This window comes from Phalacrocorax carbo, chromosome 10 (assembly GCF_963921805.1).
Source record: "Phalacrocorax carbo chromosome 10, bPhaCar2.1, whole genome shotgun sequence".
NCBI lineage: Eukaryota > Metazoa > Chordata > Aves > Suliformes > Phalacrocoracidae > Phalacrocorax > Phalacrocorax carbo.
In genome coordinates this window covers 2,251,799-2,271,363 of record NC_087522.1, presented here as the reverse complement: position 1 = coordinate 2,271,363, position 19,565 = coordinate 2,251,799, and the positions used below count along the sequence as shown (strand labels likewise).

The following is a 19,565-nucleotide window of genomic DNA, read 5'->3' as shown; positions in this document are numbered from 1 at the left end:
AACAGAACAATACTTTATGATAATTTTTTTATACATATATATTTTATTTTTTTTTAAACAAGTGGGTACTTAAAAAAAAAAACCCAAACCAGGATCATACACACCCCACCCCTGGGTTAGAAAGTCCAGTCAGCTTATCCTTTCAAGTTCCATCTATATAAAGTCCCGGGCTTCATCTCGGCCCTGCTAGAGCAGGTCCTTGATGTAGATATTCCTCCTGACGGCGTTGGAAACCCCTTCGTTAAACCGGAACCAGACGTCGCTCTTCCCCACAGCCTTCCCCATCTGGCTCTCGAGCGGCTCTTCCTCGGAGGCCTGAGGGGCTGCGGGAGGAAGATCGATGTTAAACACTTACAGAAACTCTTAACTTTAAGGTTACAACCAGCACCCAAGGCTGCAGGGAGCTGGGAGGGGAGCTGGGAGGGGAGCTGGGAGGGGAGCTGGGAGGGGAGCTGGGAGGGGAGCTGGGAGGGGAGCTGGGAGGGGAGCTGGGAGGGGAGCTGCCGCCGGGCACGGCCGCGTTTGCGAGGGCAGAGCGGCTGCTCCCGCGTCCCGGATCCTGCAAACACTTAGAGCACCCACAACCGTGCTGCCCCGCTCCCCAGTGTAGTTGTTGGCCCTTTGGACACTGCCAGAATCCACCGACCTGGCCGCAGGCACCCCCCCGCCCCACCGATGTCCCCCTGGGGCACGGTCATGCGGGACAGAGCCCCTGATTGGGGTCCAAGCGCTGCTAATGCAATGATGCCCCGGCAGCACCCGTGGCCACCCCATCCCTCTACCACCTACCCGCGACCACCTGCTGCCGCCGAAGCGGCCGCCCGAAGAAGTCAGTCTCAGGCTGTGAAAAGCAAAAAGCAGAAGGTGAGTGCGGCTCTGCCAGCACCTACATTTACAGCTCGCTGGCAGAGACAACCAAAAGCGAACCCAGTTTCTCTCTGGCAGCTCGGTGCAAGCCTAGACCCCAATGACACCACTTGGCTCTACCCAATTTTAAGCTAAGTCAGCCCTAGACAGCATCTAAGGAGGTTCAGAGGAGCCCCTTGCTGGGGCCCTTGCGCTCAGGGCTGCGCCCACCACCTTCCCCCTTCCAGCACCCGGCGTGGGAGGAAGATGCCGAGCAGGAACCAAATCCCGCAGAAAGGGCCAACGGCCTCGGTAAAATGCAAACTGCGTTCAAAAATCAGGTGGGAAAGACAAAGTGTAAGGTTCATTGTGCTAAAGTGGGTTTTTATGGACAGCCAAGGTCTCAAAGCTGAGCCCGGGGAGAGGGGTGGTGGCACCTCTTGTTTCTCTTGGCCCCTATCGGGATGCCTGGGGTGGGACCAGCCTGGCTCACCTGCTGATGTCCCCACGGCCCCGAGCTGTGCGTGTACCCCCCTGCCTGGCGAGGGGCTCTCCCCCCAGCCCCGCAGCTTCCACTGAGCCAAACTTCAGCTATTTTAACCCGTTCACATCTCTTCCCTTCCCCAGCCCTGAAAGCTCCACGGAACACAGCCATAATCGTCACCCAGATCTAGTTCATCCCCATGCTATAAACCCAGCCATGCAATTATGGCACACGTAGTGCCAAACTACTCTATTAAAAGAAACTGTACTAAAAATAAATAAATACCAACGGAGACAGCCAGTCCCTAGCAGCCAAGGTACGCGCTGGTAGGAAATTAGGCAGAAATTGCAGCCCCCTCACCTTGTCGTCCACCGCCGCCCTCCGGATGATGTGCTCCAGGCGCTGGTGGTGGCTGGGGGGCACGGCCGGCCCCGCGGCCGCTCGCTCCCCTGCCTCGCCGAGACTGTCCACGGGCTCCTGCGAGGAGGAGAGCGCTGAGCGAGGGTCCCCTCGGGGCTGGCCAAGCTCAAGGTTTGGGCATCCCCACCAGGCAACGCACAGCCTGAGGGCAGAATGGTGCCTCGTCACCTGTCCCACACAACCCCTCTATTTGCTGCAGGGCTTGATTACAATGTCCAAATAACTCGGTAAGTGTTTTGCATCAGCTCCTCTCGCAGCAGCACGCGGGATTAGCCCCGGCAGCGCTTCGGGCACGTGCATGCTTGCAGCACCTTTCCCTGGGACTTCACGGTCAGCACCGTGTAAACAAGGAGCCTTCAGAGATGTTTTTGCAGCATCTCTTTGCCCTAAGCATCCCCCAAGAAAGCCCTTCTGCTGCAAGAAGGGGCTCTCAGGGATTAATTATCCCTGCGGCACCAGGGCAGGGCAGGCACCAGCTACACCCAAGGTGTTTCTCAGCCTCCACATTTGCCTGTTTCCACCTTCTCCTGCCTCCTGCCCGCTGCTCTGTGGGGGGTTTCGGCAGCGAGCAGAGTAACTCTGCTCCTCCGGGAGCTTTGGGACCTTTGGGAGGACCAAAGAGAAGCAGTGAAGGGAAAGTACAGGTGGGATAGAGCAGGTCAGCTCCCCCCCCAGACACGTACAAATCACAGCCAGAGGAACTAAAATTCCCGTCTCATCGCAACCCTCGTTAGAACTTTAGACCCTTTAACTCACAGCAAGCGTTTCTTTCCAGAATTCCTGCAAAAAGACGAGCCCTTTGGGCACATCACCCCAGCGCAGACATGCTGCCTGAAGGCAGATGTGCAGGCAGACGGCTGCAACTCTGTGGGGGGCTAATCCTGGATTTCCATTTGCAGAGCAAAAGCCACCAGCTGCTTTGGAAAGACCAGGTCCCTACACCAGCCGAAACCCCCCGAAACTACAGAGCACTGAAAGCCCTCCCTACCTCGCCCATGTTTCGCGCCTGCAGCAAAGCCTCCGTCCTCCTCATCTTCTCCAGCTCGATCTCCCTGGCTATGAGCTGCTTGGCCTGGTAGGTCAGCTGCCTGCGAGCTGGCAGCTCCGGGAACCGGCAGACATCCTCTATGTTCCTGCACCGCAGAGGAGTGCAAGCAGAGAAAAATAAATCAATACTGAAAATAATAATAAAAAAAAGCATTATGCAAACTGCAGCCTGACAGGGGCACGGAAAGACCCACCACTCTCCCAGCCCCTGCCCCGCAGCCTCTCGGTATGATCCTGGCCACGGTGCCTCAGTTTCCCCATCGCTCTCCGAGTCTGCATGTGCGACGGCACCTTAGGAGGTGCTCAGCGAGCAGTGCTGGCCGTGTGGAGCCAGGTTGCTGCCGGGCATCTCAGCTGAATGGGAACTCAGGAGGGATTACGTGTGTTTAATCTTGGTTTTAATGCAAGAAGAGGAAATTGCAGGCGGGTCTGTGCCGAACAGATTGCCCTGAAAAAGCCACAGTCACATCACGGCGTGGGCATGAGCAGCACCACGACCCTTCGCATGAACCCCAAAGGTGCCCCCAGGGAGCTCTTTAATCGAGATACGGTCATGAACAGTAATTTTGGCTAATCAGAGCAGTTTTATTCTTAACGGGCTGGTGCACCAGATCTGGAGTTAGGCCTGTTTCAGCACAGCAAAAGCCCAGGCACAGCCCCAGCACCGAGGAGCCAGCTGGGCCGGTTCCTCTGCCAGCAGTAAATATTTCATGCTTTATTCACATTCAATATTATTCCCCTTAAAATAAAGGGAACAGTCATCTGTCAGATGGCTTTGCAATCACTTCTAAATTAGCTGTCAAACCTACAATTTAAAACGTTTTAAAGAGAAAACACAGGTTTTGTCGTTGACACCAACTCTGCCTGCGAGACGCTGGGATGTGACCTGCAGGTGCCCCTGGGACGCGACACCCCCCTCCCGGTGCCCGTCGTCGCTGTGCACGGCCTGGAAACGGGCTCAGGCTTCGCAACAAGAGGCAGAGCGAGGCGAAGCAACGCGCCTGCTTGCACCACGTGGCTCCCAGTGGCCCACGGTTTCCCCACGGCTGCATTTTGGTGGCACAGCCTGGCATGGGGAGGGCAAGAGAGGACGGCTCTCTGCAGCCCCCGCAGCTCCCATAGGCCTTTCCGTAGTGGAAAAAAAATAAAGCACTTCACTGTAATTAGATACAGCTGCTTGATTTAAACAGAGGCTAATTTTTGTAATTAACTTTGCACCAGGAAGACATTAGCATTGCTCCTAGCTGTGGTCGGGTCTGTATTACTTCACCGAAGCCTCGGGAGCGCTTATGGCTCTGTACATGCCTAAAGCACAACGAGGCTCAAGCCTAGCAATGACCAGCTATTAATATACAAATTAACCGCGGCTGCGGTGACCTCCTGTGTGCAACGTGCCCAGGTGGACCTGCGCTCTCCTGAAAGCCCCTGGCAGCTTCGGTCCCTCCTCTACCAGCTCCAGAGAGAGCCAAAGGCAGCTGCTTCCTTTCCCTTAATCCCATTAAAGCAAAACCAACCCCACTCCGGCCTCAGCCCAAAGGGATGACAGGGGCAGCCAGACCATGCTGCGGGTAGACCAAAGCCAGCAGCAGCCCCGAGCACCCACAAGGCTCTGGAGCTCCTCCTTTAAAATAAAACAAGGCAAAAAAAAAGCAGATAATCCCTGCAGAGCTGCCATCAGAGAAAGTCGGGTCCCTGCAGCCATCCCAGCACCAGGCAGCTCGTGCCAACCCAGCTGCCATGGCCAGAGAAACCTCTGCCCTCTAGCTGCAAGAAACCAAGTCAATGCCATGATACCTTCTGGCTCCAACTCCTTCCTGAACTCTCTGCGGTTATTTTTGACCCCTACGCCTTCTCCCCACCCTCAAGACTTACGGGTCGAGCTTGTAGACGTACTGGCCCTCGGGCAGGCGCTCCTGGTGGTAGGTGAGGTTGTAGGCCAGCATGGTGCTGATGAGGTCTGCCAGCTGCTGCTTCTCCTTCAGGCTGTAGAGCTGCGTGTTCACCTGGGGAGGAGAGCAGAGCCCAGCGAGGGGAGAGCATCACTAATTCATAATAACTTCTAAACATAAAAATAACCTGAGACACCGGCTTTCTCTCTGTATGAGAAAGGACAATTAATACCCGTGAGGTTCAGACCAAGTTTAGTCTCCTTTTAGGGACACGCTTACTTCACAGAACATGGACAGTCCCCTCTAATGGCCCGAAGGGTAAATGCACCCAACGCAACCACGGGTGTGGGTGAATCTGCTGCTGAAAGGAGAGTGCAACAGCCCCCCAGGCCCCTGCTCAGGCCAAGCCCACCCCCCTGGTCACAGGGGTTGGGGAGGTGCAGGATATCCCTGCCACGCAGCCAACAGTCGGGCATCTCAGCGTCACATCCCCGGCTTCCCTCCAGCTTCTGCATCAGCTGCAATGTCAAACCGACCCCGAATTTGGGACAGAGGTCTGGGATAGCTCCGCTTTGGTGATGCAGCAGGGGACATGTCCCGGCCCTCACGGGACGGGGGTTTGCAGAGGGGACACGTCACCCAGGCAGGACTCCTGCCACTGCAGTGAGAGGGGGCTGGCGAGCACTCACTGGTCGGAGCTTCGGGGCAATGATGTCCATCAGCAGAGAGAGCACCTCCAAGACGAGGGAGTGCCGCCCTGTGCGGCTGCGGGCGCTGGGCGTTATCCCTGACATCATGGACATGACGAGGTTCTGCATGTGGTTCAGCTTGGCCAGGGCCTGGGTGGAGAGGGCAGGGACGGCTGAGCCACGGCTGCAACCGCAGACGTCCCCGTGGGCAACGGAGCTGGAGCCACGCTGCCGCCGTGCCCTCCGCGGTACTCGCCTCGTGCTGGCTGCTGGGATAAGCGAGACGGGGGATGCTGCTGGCTGCGAAGAGCATGTGGAAAGCCACGGGCAGGAAGGGCAGGTATCGCATCAGCTGGAAGCTCTGTCCGTGCAGGACAGCCTGGCTCAGCAGGTCGGAGAAACCCAGCCACTCCAGGGCCAAGCACACCGAGCTGAAACTGGAGTCCCGCAGCTTCATATTCAGGAAATTGTCGTACAGACCCTGGAAGCAGACGCCGGATTAGAGATGGCTCCAGCACGCTGCAGGGATTCTGAGCATCCCACTGAGCTCAGCTCCAGCACAACACCCCAACGCTCCATCCTAAATTAGCACAATGCCACTGCAGGGAGGGGTTTCCCAAGGCATCCCCAGCCCCAACCTCCCAGATCAGGAGCCAGCCTTGCTCCAGATGGCACAGCAGAGGAAGTGGCCCAGCTCTTCCCCTTCACAGCTGCTCTACCTGGGCGAGCTTCTCCTGCTCCCCCGAGGAGAGGGCGAGGTGCAGGATATGGTGGAAGCGGTGGGAGGACGTGTTGAAGCCAGACGTCCTGCCAAGGTGCGACAGGTCCTCATCGCCCACCAGGAGCTGGGCTGGCAAAGCGGGGTCCATTCCTATCCTGTGCCTGGGGGAAGCCAAAGGGAAGAGCTCAGGGTGCCCTGGCCCTGAACGGACCAGCAAGGAATATTTGGACTCTTACGAACTGGACTGAAGGCAATATTGATGCCAAATTATCAGGCACTAAAAAGAGCAGCCAAAGAGCACCTGGACACACAAATCTCCTGAAACAGAGCAGGGTCTGCTGCAGGGCAGACCAGCTCTCCAGGACCTTTCAGGTTCCTTCACCACAGGTCTTGCAAGTGGATCAGGGGATACCACGAAGCAGCGTGCCCCAAGCAGACCGCAGACCTAAGAAATCCTCCCTTTTACCTTTGGACCTTTGGGAGCTGGAAGATCTCTTGCCAGATGGAGAAGAGCCCCTTGTTTTGGTCCTTCAAGCCAATCTTCATCGTCTGCACCATCTGCACGCTCAGCTCCTTCTGGCCTCGGCTGTGCAAGAACTGCAACACAAGCGAGGGGCTGGGGAGGGGGGATGCCCACAATAGCGAGCTGGTGCTGGGGAAAGGCAGAGCCAGAGGCACCTCGCTCCTCCTTGCTTTGTAGGGGAATCAAGGTTAAAAATAACACAGGGGACAGGGTGGACATTTTGGGGATCTGCCTGGGACACAGTGGGTTTTCCCCTCCGTCCCCATCTGAGGCCAGATCAAGTCAAGAGCCGCAGCAAGCCCACGTCCCCCAGAGACCTCCCGGCCACGCGAGTACCTGCAGGGTGTTTATGCAGGAACGGATGTCGTTCTCCGTCTTCTCGCACAGCGCCAGCAGCGCGCCCGTGTCCGCCCGCATGCCCTGCTGCAGGGCGATCTGCAGGAGAGGGGGGGTCAGCCGGGAGGGGCCGCCGGCCGGGGTGGGGGCGAGAGGAGCCCTCGGCCGCGCCGCACCTCGCAGAGACGCTGGGCGAGCCGGGACGGCGCCGTCCGAGGGAAGTTTAGCAGGAACGATTGCTGCCGCAGCGGCCGGAGAGCAGGGACGTACCTGGCAAAGGGAAGCACAGGGGTCTCTGAGCAACCCTGGCAGAGGAAGAAATCCAGCCATTAGTGCTCCGCTCAAAGAAAGACAAGTTATTTAGCAGCTGCCTGTACACCACTGCACGCCTGGGTGTGCACAAGCGTGACCATACGCTCACACCTAGCTAAAAGTCACCCCAGCGGATACAGAACCTGGGGGATTTCAGGAAAGCTGACCGTGTTGTAGTTTTACTTTTCAAAAGGTATTTCTAAGCTGCAGGACTGACAGCAGATAACTTGGCGCAGGAAGGCTTTGGCTGGAGGCAGCCACAGCTGCCTCCTTGCCCGGGGCAGGGGTCTCCACTGTCTATCCCTCCCCAGTCAGGCAGGTGATACTAACTGGTCGTTGCAGATGCAGATGATGGGCCTCAGCAGCAGCCCGCCCTCGCGCCGCCTCCTCCGGCCCGTGCCGGCTGCTGCCTCGCCCTCCCCATCCTTACGGTGGATGATGTTTAGCAGCACGTTGATAGATGCCTTGGGGTAAAAAAAAAAAAAAAAGAAGAAAAATCAAAATCAAGGACAGAAGTGATGAATTCTTGCTGTTCAGAGGCAAGAAACCACTCCTAAAATGGAGCAGGGGATGAGCTGCTGAGAGGGCAGTAACTAAGGTGGCCAGTTCCAGGCTGGGCTTACCGCGGGCGCACCATCTATCTCATCGATGATCAGGCAGTTGGGCTTCTCGTTGGCACCCAGCACAGACTTCATCTGAGTGGCAGCTTCAATGCGGGTCTTGAAAACCTCGGGGCTGCGGTCGTCACTGCAAGGCAAGCCGGTGCCCGGATGCTGTGGCACGGCACCACCTCCGGCACGGCACCACCTCCGGCAGCTTCTGGAGCAGGGCAGGGCTGGGCAGCCGGCGCAGACTCACCTGGCGTTCATCTCGACGACGTTGTACCCCGCGTGCTTCGCGATGACGTGGGCCAGCGTGGTCTTTCCCAAGCCGGGTGGGCCACAGAGCAGGGCTACCTGTGGCACAGAGGTAACGTCAGCCTGGCAGGCAGCAAGGCAGGGCTCCTTCCAGCACTGACCAAGGCTGCCACGCACAGCAATGAGGCTCTGCAGCCTCCACCCTGGTCTGCTTCAACCCTTGGGAGCTGCTGCACTGGTTTGTAGACATAGTGAGAAAAGAGAAAGCCACTGGAGGAAGGAGAATATAACAGAAACCCCTCAGAGGTATCAGAGTCATCCTGGCAGCATCTCTCATGCTTACATTTAAGTCTTCGGGATATTAGATGGATAAGGCTGAACAAAATCCTTTCCAGAATTACACTCCTGAGAAGTGATGCTGTTAGTATTTGGTTTTGTTTCCCCTTTCTTATATCCTCTTACTGGACAGGCTGAAGCTGGTTAGCTGGCCTGGGTATGTTATCTCTGCTCCCTTCAGCATTTAAGCACCGTTGCTCTTTTCCAGATGCAGAAATTCTTGCTCAAAGGCATGCCAAATGCACCCCGAACAAATAAAGTCAAGACCAGCCTCTGTAAAAAGGGAATGTCTTTCTTCAAACAGCCATTTAATTTGGCTGGAAGAAGTCTGTTCCCCTCCCCTTGTTATCACATTACTCAAGCTGAAACAGAAATGAGAAAACTCCATAATTGCTAAGGAGAGACAAGGAATCCAAGTTCTGCTAGACCTGTACTGGAAGATCCTGCTCCTCACAGTGGTGGTCGGATGAGGGGGATAGGAGAGAAGACCCACCAGAGCAGCCTCCTGTCCTGCTCACCTTGAATTTGGGTCTCTTGTGCTGATCCAGCTCAGCCTCCAGAATCTCCTCTGTGAGCTGGACCTTTGTCTTCCACTTATTCTGCTGCTCCTTGGGCTGGTTGAATGGAGGATGAGCCTCAGCGCTGGGCCTGGCCTTCTTCACAGCCTTCTCCTTCCCGAACACCACCGTGTCCCAGAGCTTGAGCCACTTCAGAAGGCAGCGGTTCGTGTACTGTGTACCAGGCAAGAAAGGAAGCAAACCCTGTTGAACCAGAGGGATCTGGCCATGGACAGAGGATAGCCTCTCCTTTGTGGCTTAAAAACCAGAACAGCGTGTGGAAGAAGGAGCCGGGCCCAGGGAGGCAGCGCAGAACGCGTCTGCCCAGACAGATCTCAACGTGCGGCACGTCACCCCTTGCCACAGGAGAGGCTGCCCAGGTTTCTGCCTGGCACCTCTGTGGGACAGCCTAGAAATGCATCTTCCCATCCCGGCTTAGCCACCATCCCGCGGGGCAACTGAGGACAAGTCGCATCGGCCCCATCCCTGCTGTCCCTCGTCTGTCTCGGCTCACCCCCGTGCTTCTCCACCTCTTCCATGATTTCCAATTCCCTTCTAATATTCCAAAATAATCAAAGTAGCCAACAATTCCTGGCTAAAGTCCACCCAATCTTTTTTGTCTTATTTTTGTTATCTTTCATAGTCTCTTTTGTTGGAAGGTCCACAGCCTACAGCTGGAAAACCCCCTCCCCAAGCTCTCTGCAGGTGGACTGTCCCCAGGCAGGGCTAGCACAGAGAGAGCCCCCCAGCCAGCGCTTCCAAAAGCCCCACGAGCAAAGGCAGCACCATCAAACCATGATCCCACAGCATTAAGGAGAGTTATAAAAGCAGTAGGCCCACCCAAATACCAAGCCCCCACTTATAATAGAACCTCACATCATCACTGAGCAGGTCCATGTAGCGCCTGGGAGTAAACTTGTCCACCCAGAGGCAATGCAGCGCAGGCTCCTCGTCTGCTGGCTCCGCTTCCCCCACCGGCTCCAGGCTCTCGGTGCTGGTTTCGCTCTCGAGGCAACTGCAACAAAGAATTAACTTGCCCCAAACCACCCAGGGAGTCAGGGCAGGGCTGGGAATCACACCCAGACTTCCCAAGCTGGGGATGCTGAGGGCAAAGAGGCTCCTCCAGTCACAGATCCCCAGAACTTGGACCCTACCAGAACACCTCGGGAGCCATGTCCGACAGCGTGGGAGGGATAGGAGGGTATTTCATCCCAACATCTCACCTGTTTATGATCTCTGTCAGCTGCTGCGACGCCTCCAGAACACACCTCCGACGCTTGAGCACAAAGAGGGCAAGAGGGGGATCAGAGATGCCCCACTAACCTGCAGCTTGGGGGAGCGGGGACTCGGGAGCCAACGCTGCGGCCACCCAGGGGTGGCAGGAGAAGACGGGAAGCTCAGTACAAGATGCGATACCTCTTCATCCACTTGTTCCTTCAGGTAGGAGAAAGGCACCCCCAGCAAGTGGAGCGGCCTGCGTGCATTCCAGCCCAAGGAATCGGGGAGCTGCGAGCAACAGAGGACACACGCTGACGTTCATACTGATGCTCAGCACAAATACTTGGTGCTTCATCAAAGCACCTCCTGAACCGGGTGGAGATCCGAGAAGCAAGCCCAGCCTTCAGACCCCTCTTTACCTCCACTCCTGTCCTGAAGGGATCATCCCGCATGACCATGAAGACCCTGGTGCCTTCGGTGGACGTCACGTTGATGTAATCCTCCAGGATGGGCGGCCGTTTGAGGACCCGCTTCTTCTCGGAGGGCGGTGTGGTCTGCAGCGGGGCCATTCCACTCACCTCCAGGTGGTCTGAGCTGGAGAACACCTGGTTCCTTTAGCAGGAACCCCAACCTTTGGTGGGGATCAAGGGCCCTTTCCCTCACCCCTGCTATAAGTGGGGTTCAAGGTGGCCAACCTGGCAGTCTGGGGAGGAGGTGACTCTGGTCCAGGCACAAGCGTGTCAGCATGGGGCAGGACATCAGGAGCCAACTCATCCGCCCCAAAGTTTAGCTTCTTAACAGCTTCCAGGCGCTGTCGCTTCGGCTTTGGAGCTGCGCGAGACACCAGTGCAGGAGGAAGAGGAGATGCATCGTTGGTGGTACCCAGCTGCTCCTCCAGCAGCACCCTGCACCGCTCGGGATGGCGGAGAGAGGTCAGCAGCACCCAGGGACCCGTTAGAGCTGCAAAACCGCTAATAAACCCGGCTTAAGCCAAACCTACTGTGGGCCGCGGGCGGTGGCGAGGGGCCGGGTGGGACGCAGCCCCGCTCCCTCTTCCTGGGGTTGGTGTCCTCGGGCGGGTCGGGCTCCTCCGGCCGCTCCCTCCTGCCCCAAAACTGAGAGATTTTGGGGACGGCGGGTGGGAACGGATCATCTGCAAGAAGCGTTACACGACGGCGCCGGTCACCGGACGGGACCCACGGCGGGGCGGGCATAGGGGGCTCCGCGGCCGGCCGCGCGAAGCTCCCCCCGGTACCGGACACGGCGCCCACCTCCCAGCTCGGCCAGCACCTCCAGCTCGGCCGCGAAGCACCGGTAGAAGGCATCCTCCTCGGGGCCGTCCCCGGGGCCCGCCATGGGCCGCGCCGGCACCGCGCCCGCCCGCGCCGCGCTTCCGGCCGCCGCGCCGCAGCGGGACCCGCCGCTCATTGGACGAGACCCACCGGCCGAAAAGAAGTGGCGGCGCTGATTGGATACGGCGTGCGGCTGGTCTCGGCGGCGGTGGCGCTGATTGGATGAGACGCGCGGCTGGACTCGGCGGCGGCGGCGCTGATTGGATGCGACGCGCGGCTGGACTCGGCGGCGGTGGCGCTGATTGGATGCGACGCGCGGCTGGACTCGGCGGCGGCGGCGCTGATTGGATGCGACGCGCGGCCCCGGGCCCGGTGCCTCCGGTCCCGGGGACGGCGCTGCAGGTCGGGCCGGGGCGGGGGGACGGGGGTCGGGGTCGGGGTCAGGCCAGCGCCGTCCCCTCCGCCGCGTCCCCTCCGCCGCGTCCCGGGTCCGCTCCGCCGCGCGTGTCCCCGCCGCCGCGTTCCCGGTCCCCACCGCCGCGCGTGTCCCTTACGGGACGCCGAGATCGCGGCCCGGCCCCGGTTTGCAGCGGGCGGGACGGCGGGAGCTGGGTGGCGGGAGCGGGGTGAGGCCGAACCGCACCGTCGGGCTGCATCGGCCCGGCACCGTGCGGCTGCGGGGCCTCCACGCGTGACAGCTGGACGGGGGATGGGGCCTCCACGCGTGACAGCGGGACGGTGGCAGAGCTGTGCGGTGTGACACCGGGGCGGCTGCAGGACCTGGACGGCGTGGCACGGGTACGGCTGTGGGACCCACACACTGTGACACCGGTAAGGCTGGGGGACACGTACAGCGTGACATTTGGCGTCGCTCCGGGACCCGTGCGGTATGACGCCGGTATCACTGCAGCACCAGTACATCCCCAGTCCCACTGGGAGTACCCCACCCCTGGGCCCTGCTGCCTTCCCGCTCTCGTTGGGCCCCATCACTCCCCTGTGCCCGTCCCCGGGGTGCTGGAGCCTCCTCCCGCCCCGCTCACCCTGATTCCTCCGCAGGGCGCTGGCCATGGAGCCAGGCACCATCGACAACCTGGCCATCCTGTACCAGAGCTCCGATTTCATCGTGGTCAACAAGCACTGGGACATCCGCATCGACAGCAAGATGTGGTACGAGACGCTGACCCTGCAGAGCCAGCTCAAGTACCGCTTCCCCGAGCTGGCCGACCCCGACACCTACTACGGCTTCAGGTGAGCAGCTGGGGACCGAGCTGGGCTCTGCCCTGCCTCCGAGCCGGCCGCGGCTGGGCATCCTGCCCGGGGATGCTCCTCCACTTCCCATCTCCGCCCCAGGTTCTGCCACCAGCTCGATTTCTCCACCAGCGGGGCCCTGTGCGTTGCACTCAACAAAGCGGCAGCGGGAAGCGCCTACAAGTGTTTTAAAGACCGTCTGGTGACCAAAGCCTATCTTGCCCTGGTAAGCTCACCCTGCTAGATCCTGCTTCTGGACACATCTTCTGAGTTGGCAACACTGCAGCTCGGCCTCTGCTTCGTGTCTTCCTGGCGTCGGTGAGGAACGCGTGCCGGGGGCTCGGTTTGCAAACTGTCTTTCTGCCCTGCAGGTCAGGGGCCACGTCAGCCAGAGCCGAATGACGATCCGCTACGCCATAGGGAAGAACACCACCGAGGGCATGACCCACATGATGTGCATCGACGGGACGGAGGGTGAGCGGCTCCCACACCCTGCCTGCGCTGCCCGGACCACCTGGGCCGCTCCGTGGGGAGCTGAACCCACTCCGGATCTTGTTTGCAGGCTGTGAAAATCCCAAGCCTTGCCAGTCGGAGCTGATCGTGCTCGAGCACGGGTCCTACAGCGGAGACCCCGTAACCAAAGTGCTGCTGCAGCCGCTGACAGGTGGGGAGCTCGGGGCTGGGGCACCTCGCGCACAGGGCTGGGCAGACAGACAGGCAGCAGAGGTGCTGCAGCAGGACCCGCGCTTGCAGCCCTGGGCTTTGGTTGCAACATGGTGGCAAAGCTTCAGAAAGGGCTGAGCGGAGCTGGGAGCTGAGCTCAGCTTGTGGAGGACTCAGGTTCTCAGGCTGAGGGGGCAAACGCCCTTTGGTGCGTTGTCACCTTGCACCTCTGTGGCCTCGAGGAGGGATTCGGAGATAACGTGTGTCCCCGGTTCCTCCGCTCTCTCCCTAGGGCGGACTCATCAGCTCCGGGTTCACTGCAGCGCCATCGGCCACCCCATCGTGGGGGACTTCACCTACAGCCACAGGAAGGACAGCGGTCCCTATAGGATGATGCTCCACGCCTACTACCTGCGCATCCCTACCGGCAAGGAGCTCATCGAGGTCTGTGCGCCCGACCCCTTCGTCACCACGATGGACAGCAACTGGGTGCCCCACCGTGTCACCCACCGGCTGGATGAGACCATCCAAGAGCTGAAGGACAAGGCGATGCAGAAGCGGGAAGAGGAGGGGAGCCAGGAAGCCACGCTTGGTGGTGGAGGAGAGGAGGCACTGAGCGAAGCCAAGAGCCCGGAGACGGAGGAGCAGCGAGCCCAGTGCGAGCAGTGGTTGGCCGAGTGGGCTTTGGAGTGAGCACAAACCACGTCTCTGCATTTCCACCCTGATGCTCCATTTTTGTCCCGGTGGGTCTCCACAGAGCCCAGCGCTGACTCCGCACCCGCACTTTCTGTATGCCGTGGCTTCCCTCACTTCCGGGGCTGGGATTAGACAGGTTTTAGCAGCAGTTAGGATGGGTTTATTTTTTAATGTACACATCATCCATGTGGCCACTGGATGCCCCTTTCCTAATTCTGGGCCTCAGCAGCAGAGTCGGTGTGTCACGTATCAGCTTAGAGTGATGACCCCAAAGCTTTACATCCCTGTCCCGGGGCTCAGGCGCAGCCGGGGCAGCACGAACACTGCCTTTGCCATGAGCACGATGGATGTATCCACCAACCTGGGATGCTAAAACACATCCCAGCAAAGGGAGAGGAGAACGTGCTGGGTGCAGCTTCGGTGTCCGTGTCCCCAGTTCCCTTTGCTCCAGCCCGCTGCGGTCACTGGCACACGTATTCTGTGGGAGGTGGGAGATCAGGAGGCTTGAGGGCACTGACAGTCCCCCCCTAGTCCCGGGGCAGCCCCAGGGTGTTTTGCCCGTGGAGCTGGGCTGTGCAATGGGCGCCGGAGAGGTACCTGCCTGCCACCGAGGACGTGCCGCCTGCCCGGCCATGCCCTTGCGCTTTCCGTCCTGCCTTGGCCCACGTGTGGTTTTTTTCTAAAGGTTTGTTGAAAGTGAGTGAGTTGATATGAATGGATTTTAAACTTTTGTCAAGTTTCTATGAGAAGAATCTAGTCTTTTAGCAGTTCTGAAATACCGGTGGTCTTAGAAATATGTGTATTTTTAGTAATTCTATGGTCAGAATAGCCAACAGCCCAAAGCTTTTTTAAGATAACTTATTATTCTTTCTCCTAGCGTTGCCTTTTCCTGGCACCCGCTTTTATCCTGGGCGTGGGTGTAACCCCTGCTGAGACAGGTCAGAAGACACCAGCCCCTTTCTGCTTTACCCAAACGAGGGGGAATCGGCTTTTGTCCCACCGTGTGGCTCCTCGCCAGCAGGTTGCTGCAGAGGGGTCCGCACCGGAGGGTGCCACTGGCAGGGCCTTCGGGAGGGCAGTTTGGGAGGGCTCTGGAGCAGCGAGAGCGGCCGAGGAAATGGTTGAAGCTGAAAGAAAGGCTGAGGACTGATGCCAAAAGCGGGAAGGAGCTCGTCTCGCAGGCTGGCACTCAGCTTTGCGAGATGCAGAGAGGAGTTCCTCTGGAAATGCCCTTGCGTTGCCAGCCGGCGTCGTGCCGCTTCATTCTCTCCTTCCCACCCGGCTCGTCCTCTGCAGCTCTTAGAGGAAGCTTTGCGAGTGAGGGGAGCAGAGCAGCTGGCGCGGGCTGGGGTGGCTGGAATCCCTTGCAGACAGAGCGCTGTTCCCCGGGGTATTCGGCACCGAGCCGCCACATCAGCACGTGCCCAGAGTTATCGTCACCCCACAAGCCCTGTCCCATTTGAAAAGCACCTGTCAGTGGTTTCATGTAACTCATACTCCTACCCCGAGGGGAAGAACGGCACAGCCCTCTCCTCGCGGGTGAACACGCCGTGCAGGTCACCGAAACCCCGCAGGGTTTTTGTATCACCCATCCCCGGCGCCCCTGGGTGCTGGTGGGTGGAAGCTCACCGGGCTGCGGCGTGCGGCCGCGGAGGAGGCGGCCGTCACCTTGCTTTTGTGGCTAGGCACAGAGTGCTGCAGGACGGGGACTGGCGCACAGCTCGTGGCTTTGCAGGCACCAGCCTGCACCAAGCGGGGATCGCGGGCTCATGAGCTGGTGGCAGAGGGTTCAGCGGGGGTTTGAAGGAGCAGAAGATCCCTCTCCTTCCTCCCAGGCACCCTCCCCACCCATCCCATGTCCCAGGAGTGGCCGGGGAGGGGAGAGGCAGCCACAGGCGGGTCCCAAAGCTGTAAATTAACGCTGTGAACCTGTTTGCCAAAGAATGTACGTGGGTGGCGTGCACAGGAGGTCATGAAAAGTTACGGGTGAGATTTGCAGCATCAGAGGCAGGAGGCAGCCTTCCCTTCCCGCGGGCCCCGGTGTGGGAATGGTCCCCGCTGCGTGATGGGGGACACGTCCAGGACAAGGCTGCCCTCAGCCGCGGGGCTGGTGGTCTCTGGGGGCGTATGTGGGGACATGCCGGTGCCCACGCACAAGGGGAGGCTGATGGACCATCGGTGCTGGGGGGCTGGCACCCAGCGCTCGCCCCACCGTCTGTGCTGAGGAGCCCCTGCACCCTGCGCCGCCCATCAGCCTTCGTGCGTTGCACTTTTACCTCACATTGCAGGAACCTGAGATAAATATATATTTTCCTTACCCTGCAGAGAGGTGTTTTCCAGGTGTCCTTCCCCAGTTCCCCTCCCGCGCCGTCCAGTCCTGCTCCCTCCTCTCTGCCGCGGGTCCATTTGCTGCATCGTGCGTGAATCCACTCGTGCATTCAGACCTGGGGGGGGGGGGGATTGTGATCAGGTGTGTGTTTTGTGACGTTCTGTACAGCTTGCAATAACCCTTATTGTTGCCCAGTACCATAGTAAACCATTGCCTGTATACCCTGCGGTTCGCTCTCTGGTCTCTCGATCCGCGCCGCGTGGGCCGGTGCGGTGCTGCGGCGTGGCCGGTGCGGTGCCGGCGGCTTCCAGGAATGAGCCCGGACCAGCACAGCGGGACCGGCCCCAGGGCTCCAACCTGGCCAACCTGTTGCATGAGCCCTGGCGCTCATCCTCACCCTGCCGAAATCCAACTGGCCGAAACCACTGGGGTTATTTACCCGAAAGCCCTCCCGGATTTAGCAACCGTGACACAGATGACCAAGGCTGCCCGAGGCAGCTGGGGCAGATGCCACTGCCCCAGCCCTTCCCCTGCCTGTCCCTGTCCCTGCCCACCGCCCGCCCCGGCCAACACCGGCAGCTGCGATTGTCCCGAACCAAAGAGCAGAGCTGGAAGAAAAACTCTTAATTTCGAAACACCGCGGCTCTCCCTGGTGAGAAGGAAATGGGGGAGCAGCCCCAGTGTTTAGGGGGTGCATAGGGAAAGCTCCCTCCACGCATGATTTCCATAGAACTCTTGTATATCAACAGTCATCCCTCGGGTTGGAGCAGCTGGAAAAGTGAGCCGAGACCCAAAGGAATTACTTGCAGCCTTCAGGTTGTGAGATTTTTTTTTTTTAAGATTATAAACCTGGCAAGGGCACAGATGCAGCTGGTTAAGTGCAGGAGTGTTTCCAGCCCACCCGGCACAGGGACACACGGTCGGAGCCCACCACTGACCCACCGAGGCTCCCGGGGGAAGGAGTGTGGGCAGATTTGGATTTGGGGTGGCTGCTCCTGTGCCTGTTCCTCCAGAGCCCCTCGGGTTGTTTCAGGGCCAGTTTTAAGCTCCGCGGGGACATGGTGGACGCGGTGACCCACAAAGGGGCCCCGACGTGCCCCTGCCGTCCCGCTCCAGCCACCTCTGGCCGGCAAGCCCGCGGCGGGGGCCGTGTCCCACCAGCAGCCTCGTAGCAAACAAGTTTCTGTAATTTTACCACTATTTTTACAGCAAATCCTTCCAAAATAGAAACCAGAAACACCCCCCGGGCGTTGACCAAGCCCTGGCGCTGCAGGACCGGTTGCTTGGTGGGGGACGGGGATGGGGACACCGGCCGGGAGCACCGGGGGATGGCAAGCCCTGCGCAGCGCCGTGCCAGCAGGTCCAGGGACCCTTTTCTGAAGGCTGATGCCCCCAAACCCGCCCAAGCAGGTGGTGCAGCCAGGCGGCCAGCCCAGCCGACCGCTGCCGACTGCTCTCACCCTTCCATTTCCCCAGGATAAAGGCACAGATAATGCGTTTGCTGCCGCACAACATTGGGCTCCCCAGGTTTTCCAGCCTTGCCTTTCCAGGACTTTTTGGTTTCCCCCTTCATAGCACCTGCTGGATGGCATTTCAGAGCGGGATCAGCAATTCCAGCTGTAAAAAGAGGAATGGGATTGTCCATAGCCAAGGCAAAAGGGATGGGTGTGAGGGAAGCACCTCTCAGAGGGGTGCTGAGCCCATCACCGAGGACTCGTCTGTTCTACACCCCGGTTGCCCTATAAAATATATCCCTGAATAGCTCAAAGCTTTTTCACTAACTGGGAGGACCTTTGTCTCCATCAGGAGTGCAGAAATCACCAAACCAGGGGATTTAACTCTTTTGCCCCATACTTCAAAGTGACCCTTTACAAAGTTAAAAAAAAAAAAAGAGAAAAAAAAACAGGAGAGAAGGCAGCTTTACAGAACACTGTTGAGAAACTGCCCTGTCACACCCCGTTTTCAGAGCAACATCCCCACCCCGCAGCAGATAAGTGCCAAGCTGTCCCCGGCACTGCCCATCCCCGGCCACCGCAGGTGGGTGAGCACCTTCCCTGGCTGAGCAGCACCGAATCCTCATCACCGAGCCATCCCTGCCCCAGACGGAGAGCGACTCTGCAAGGCCACCGGTGGGATTTAGGGGACGTAATGAAACGTAGCAGGAAAGTTACTTGCATGTAGCTCGAAGGGCAGCAAGCTAATTGCTCTGGGCAGCCCATCGATGGCATTTCTAGAGCAGGGATTTATTTTCTCTTGGGGGTTTCTAGCTGAGGGGTGTGGAGTTGGGTACAGTGGGGGGGCAACACCTGCTGGTGCTCCTCCACTGGGTTACACTGGATTTCTCCCAGTCTGTGCTGGTGTGGAGCCGGAGGATGGAGGGGGACCCTGTCCCTGCAGGGCACAGGGGGAGCAGGGCTCTGGGTGTCAGAGAGAACGATTTATTGTGGATTATTCTTAATAATGGATGGAGATGGAGAATTCAATTCTGTTTTCTGTTACATAGGATTTAAACCTCTCCCTTGGTTGCAGGGGGGTTTGTGCAGGCACTCACAGAGCACAGGCAGGCAGGCAGAGTGCTGTGCTCCCACGGCTCCAGCCCCAGCATCGGACGAGAGGATCGGGCTGCAGGACCGCCCGGCACCTTCCCCAGCCCGGCCGGCAGCCAGCACCATCCCAGAGCTCCCCGTTTGCGCTCTGTGCTCGCCTGATCCGCGCCAAGGACGAAGCCCCGGCACAGGCAGCATGGTGTGGGCAGCCCCAGCAGCCATCGCTCTCTGCCTCCGTGAGTTACACCTCGTCCCCATAAAGCTGTCCCTGCCCCAGAACCCGCTTCCACCCCCCAGTGCTGGGGATGCTCCAGCCCGCGCTGCTTTTCATTCCCGACCTGCTTGGCTTTGGCATTCCCTGCGCTCTGCCTCGTGCTCCCGCCAGCATCCGCAGGCAGTGGGATGCTTTCCCAGCTGCAGCCTGCACCGCGTTAGAAATCTGCACAGGCAGGTTTCCAGGGGCAGATTTATCACTTTTTGTCTTCTAAACTCACCCCGAGGCTCCCTGCGTTGCCGGGGCTGGCTGCAGGGCGGTACGGGGGCTGCTCTCTGCAAA

At 59.1% G+C, this 19,565-nt stretch overlaps 2 protein-coding genes across 5 annotated transcripts; one reads left to right on the top strand and one right to left on the bottom strand.

The window, feature by feature from the left end:
- Window positions 1-22: 22 nt before the first annotated feature.
- CHTF18 (chromosome transmission fidelity factor 18) lies at window positions 23-11,667 on the bottom strand. 2 transcript variants are annotated; one of them, XM_064461406.1, is made up of 22 exons: window positions 11,507-11,667; window positions 11,236-11,388; window positions 10,931-11,066; window positions 10,655-10,847; window positions 10,434-10,523; window positions 10,241-10,293; window positions 9,894-10,032; window positions 8,979-9,191; window positions 8,126-8,223; window positions 7,891-8,014; window positions 7,598-7,731; window positions 7,132-7,225; window positions 6,956-7,054; window positions 6,563-6,693; window positions 6,095-6,257; window positions 5,632-5,856; window positions 5,376-5,525; window positions 4,670-4,800; window positions 2,739-2,883; window positions 1,691-1,807; window positions 790-841; window positions 23-323 (listed from the first exon to the last, which is right to left on the bottom strand). In XM_064461406.1, the coding sequence occupies exons 1-22, from the start codon at window positions 11,661-11,663 to the stop codon at window positions 187-189; spliced, it is 2,934 nt and encodes a 977-aa protein (XP_064317476.1). In that variant the 5' UTR covers window positions 11,664-11,667; the 3' UTR covers window positions 23-186. The 2 variants fall into 2 exon arrangements, with proteins under 2 accessions (XP_064317476.1, XP_064317477.1); XM_064461407.1 differs by having other exon boundaries at window positions 10,655-10,829.
- A 244-nt stretch (window positions 11,668-11,911) lies between these two features.
- Window positions 11,912-16,694, top strand: RPUSD1 (RNA pseudouridine synthase domain containing 1). 3 transcript variants are annotated; one of them, XM_064461404.1, is made up of 6 exons: window positions 11,912-12,358; window positions 12,584-12,775; window positions 12,908-13,001; window positions 13,147-13,249; window positions 13,338-13,439; window positions 13,731-16,694. In XM_064461404.1, the coding sequence occupies exons 2-6, from the start codon at window positions 12,594-12,596 to the stop codon at window positions 14,129-14,131; spliced, it is 882 nt and encodes a 293-aa protein (XP_064317474.1). In that variant the 5' UTR covers window positions 11,912-12,358; window positions 12,584-12,593; the 3' UTR covers window positions 14,132-16,694. The 3 variants fall into 3 exon arrangements, with proteins under 3 accessions (XP_064317474.1, XP_064317473.1, XP_064317475.1); XM_064461403.1 differs by having other exon boundaries at window positions 11,917-12,358; window positions 12,878-13,001; window positions 13,731-16,693; XM_064461405.1 differs by lacking the exon at window positions 11,912-12,358 and having other exon boundaries at window positions 12,585-12,775; window positions 12,878-13,001.
- The last annotated feature ends 2,871 nt before the right edge of the window (window positions 16,695-19,565 follow it).

What these genes read in the sequence shown, in the direction of transcription:
- CHTF18 (XM_064461406.1), bottom strand. Translation starts at nt 11,663, where the DNA reads ATGAGCGGCGGGTCCCGCTGCGGCGCGGCGGCCGGAAGCGCGGCGCGG. An exon ending in CCTCCTCCCCAGACTGCCAG is followed by an intron (nt 10,848 to 10,930) that starts GTTGGCCACCTT and finishes TTCCTGCTAAAG; the next exon opens with GAACCAGGTGTTCTCCAGCT. An exon ending in AGGAACAAGTGGATGAAGAG is followed by an intron (nt 10,294 to 10,433) that starts GTATCGCATCTT and finishes TTTGTGCTCAAG; the next exon opens with CGTCGGAGGTGTGTTCTGGA.
- RPUSD1 (XM_064461405.1), top strand. Translation starts at nt 12,594, where the DNA reads ATGGAGCCAGGCACCATCGACAACCTGGCCATCCTGTACCAGAGCTCC. An exon ending in GACACCTACTACGGCTTCAG is followed by an intron (nt 12,776 to 12,877) that starts GTGAGCAGCTGG and finishes TCTCCGCCCCAG; the next exon opens with GTTCTGCCACCAGCTCGATT. An exon ending in CCAAAGCCTATCTTGCCCTG is followed by an intron (nt 13,002 to 13,146) that starts GTAAGCTCACCC and finishes TCTGCCCTGCAG; the next exon opens with GTCAGGGGCCACGTCAGCCA.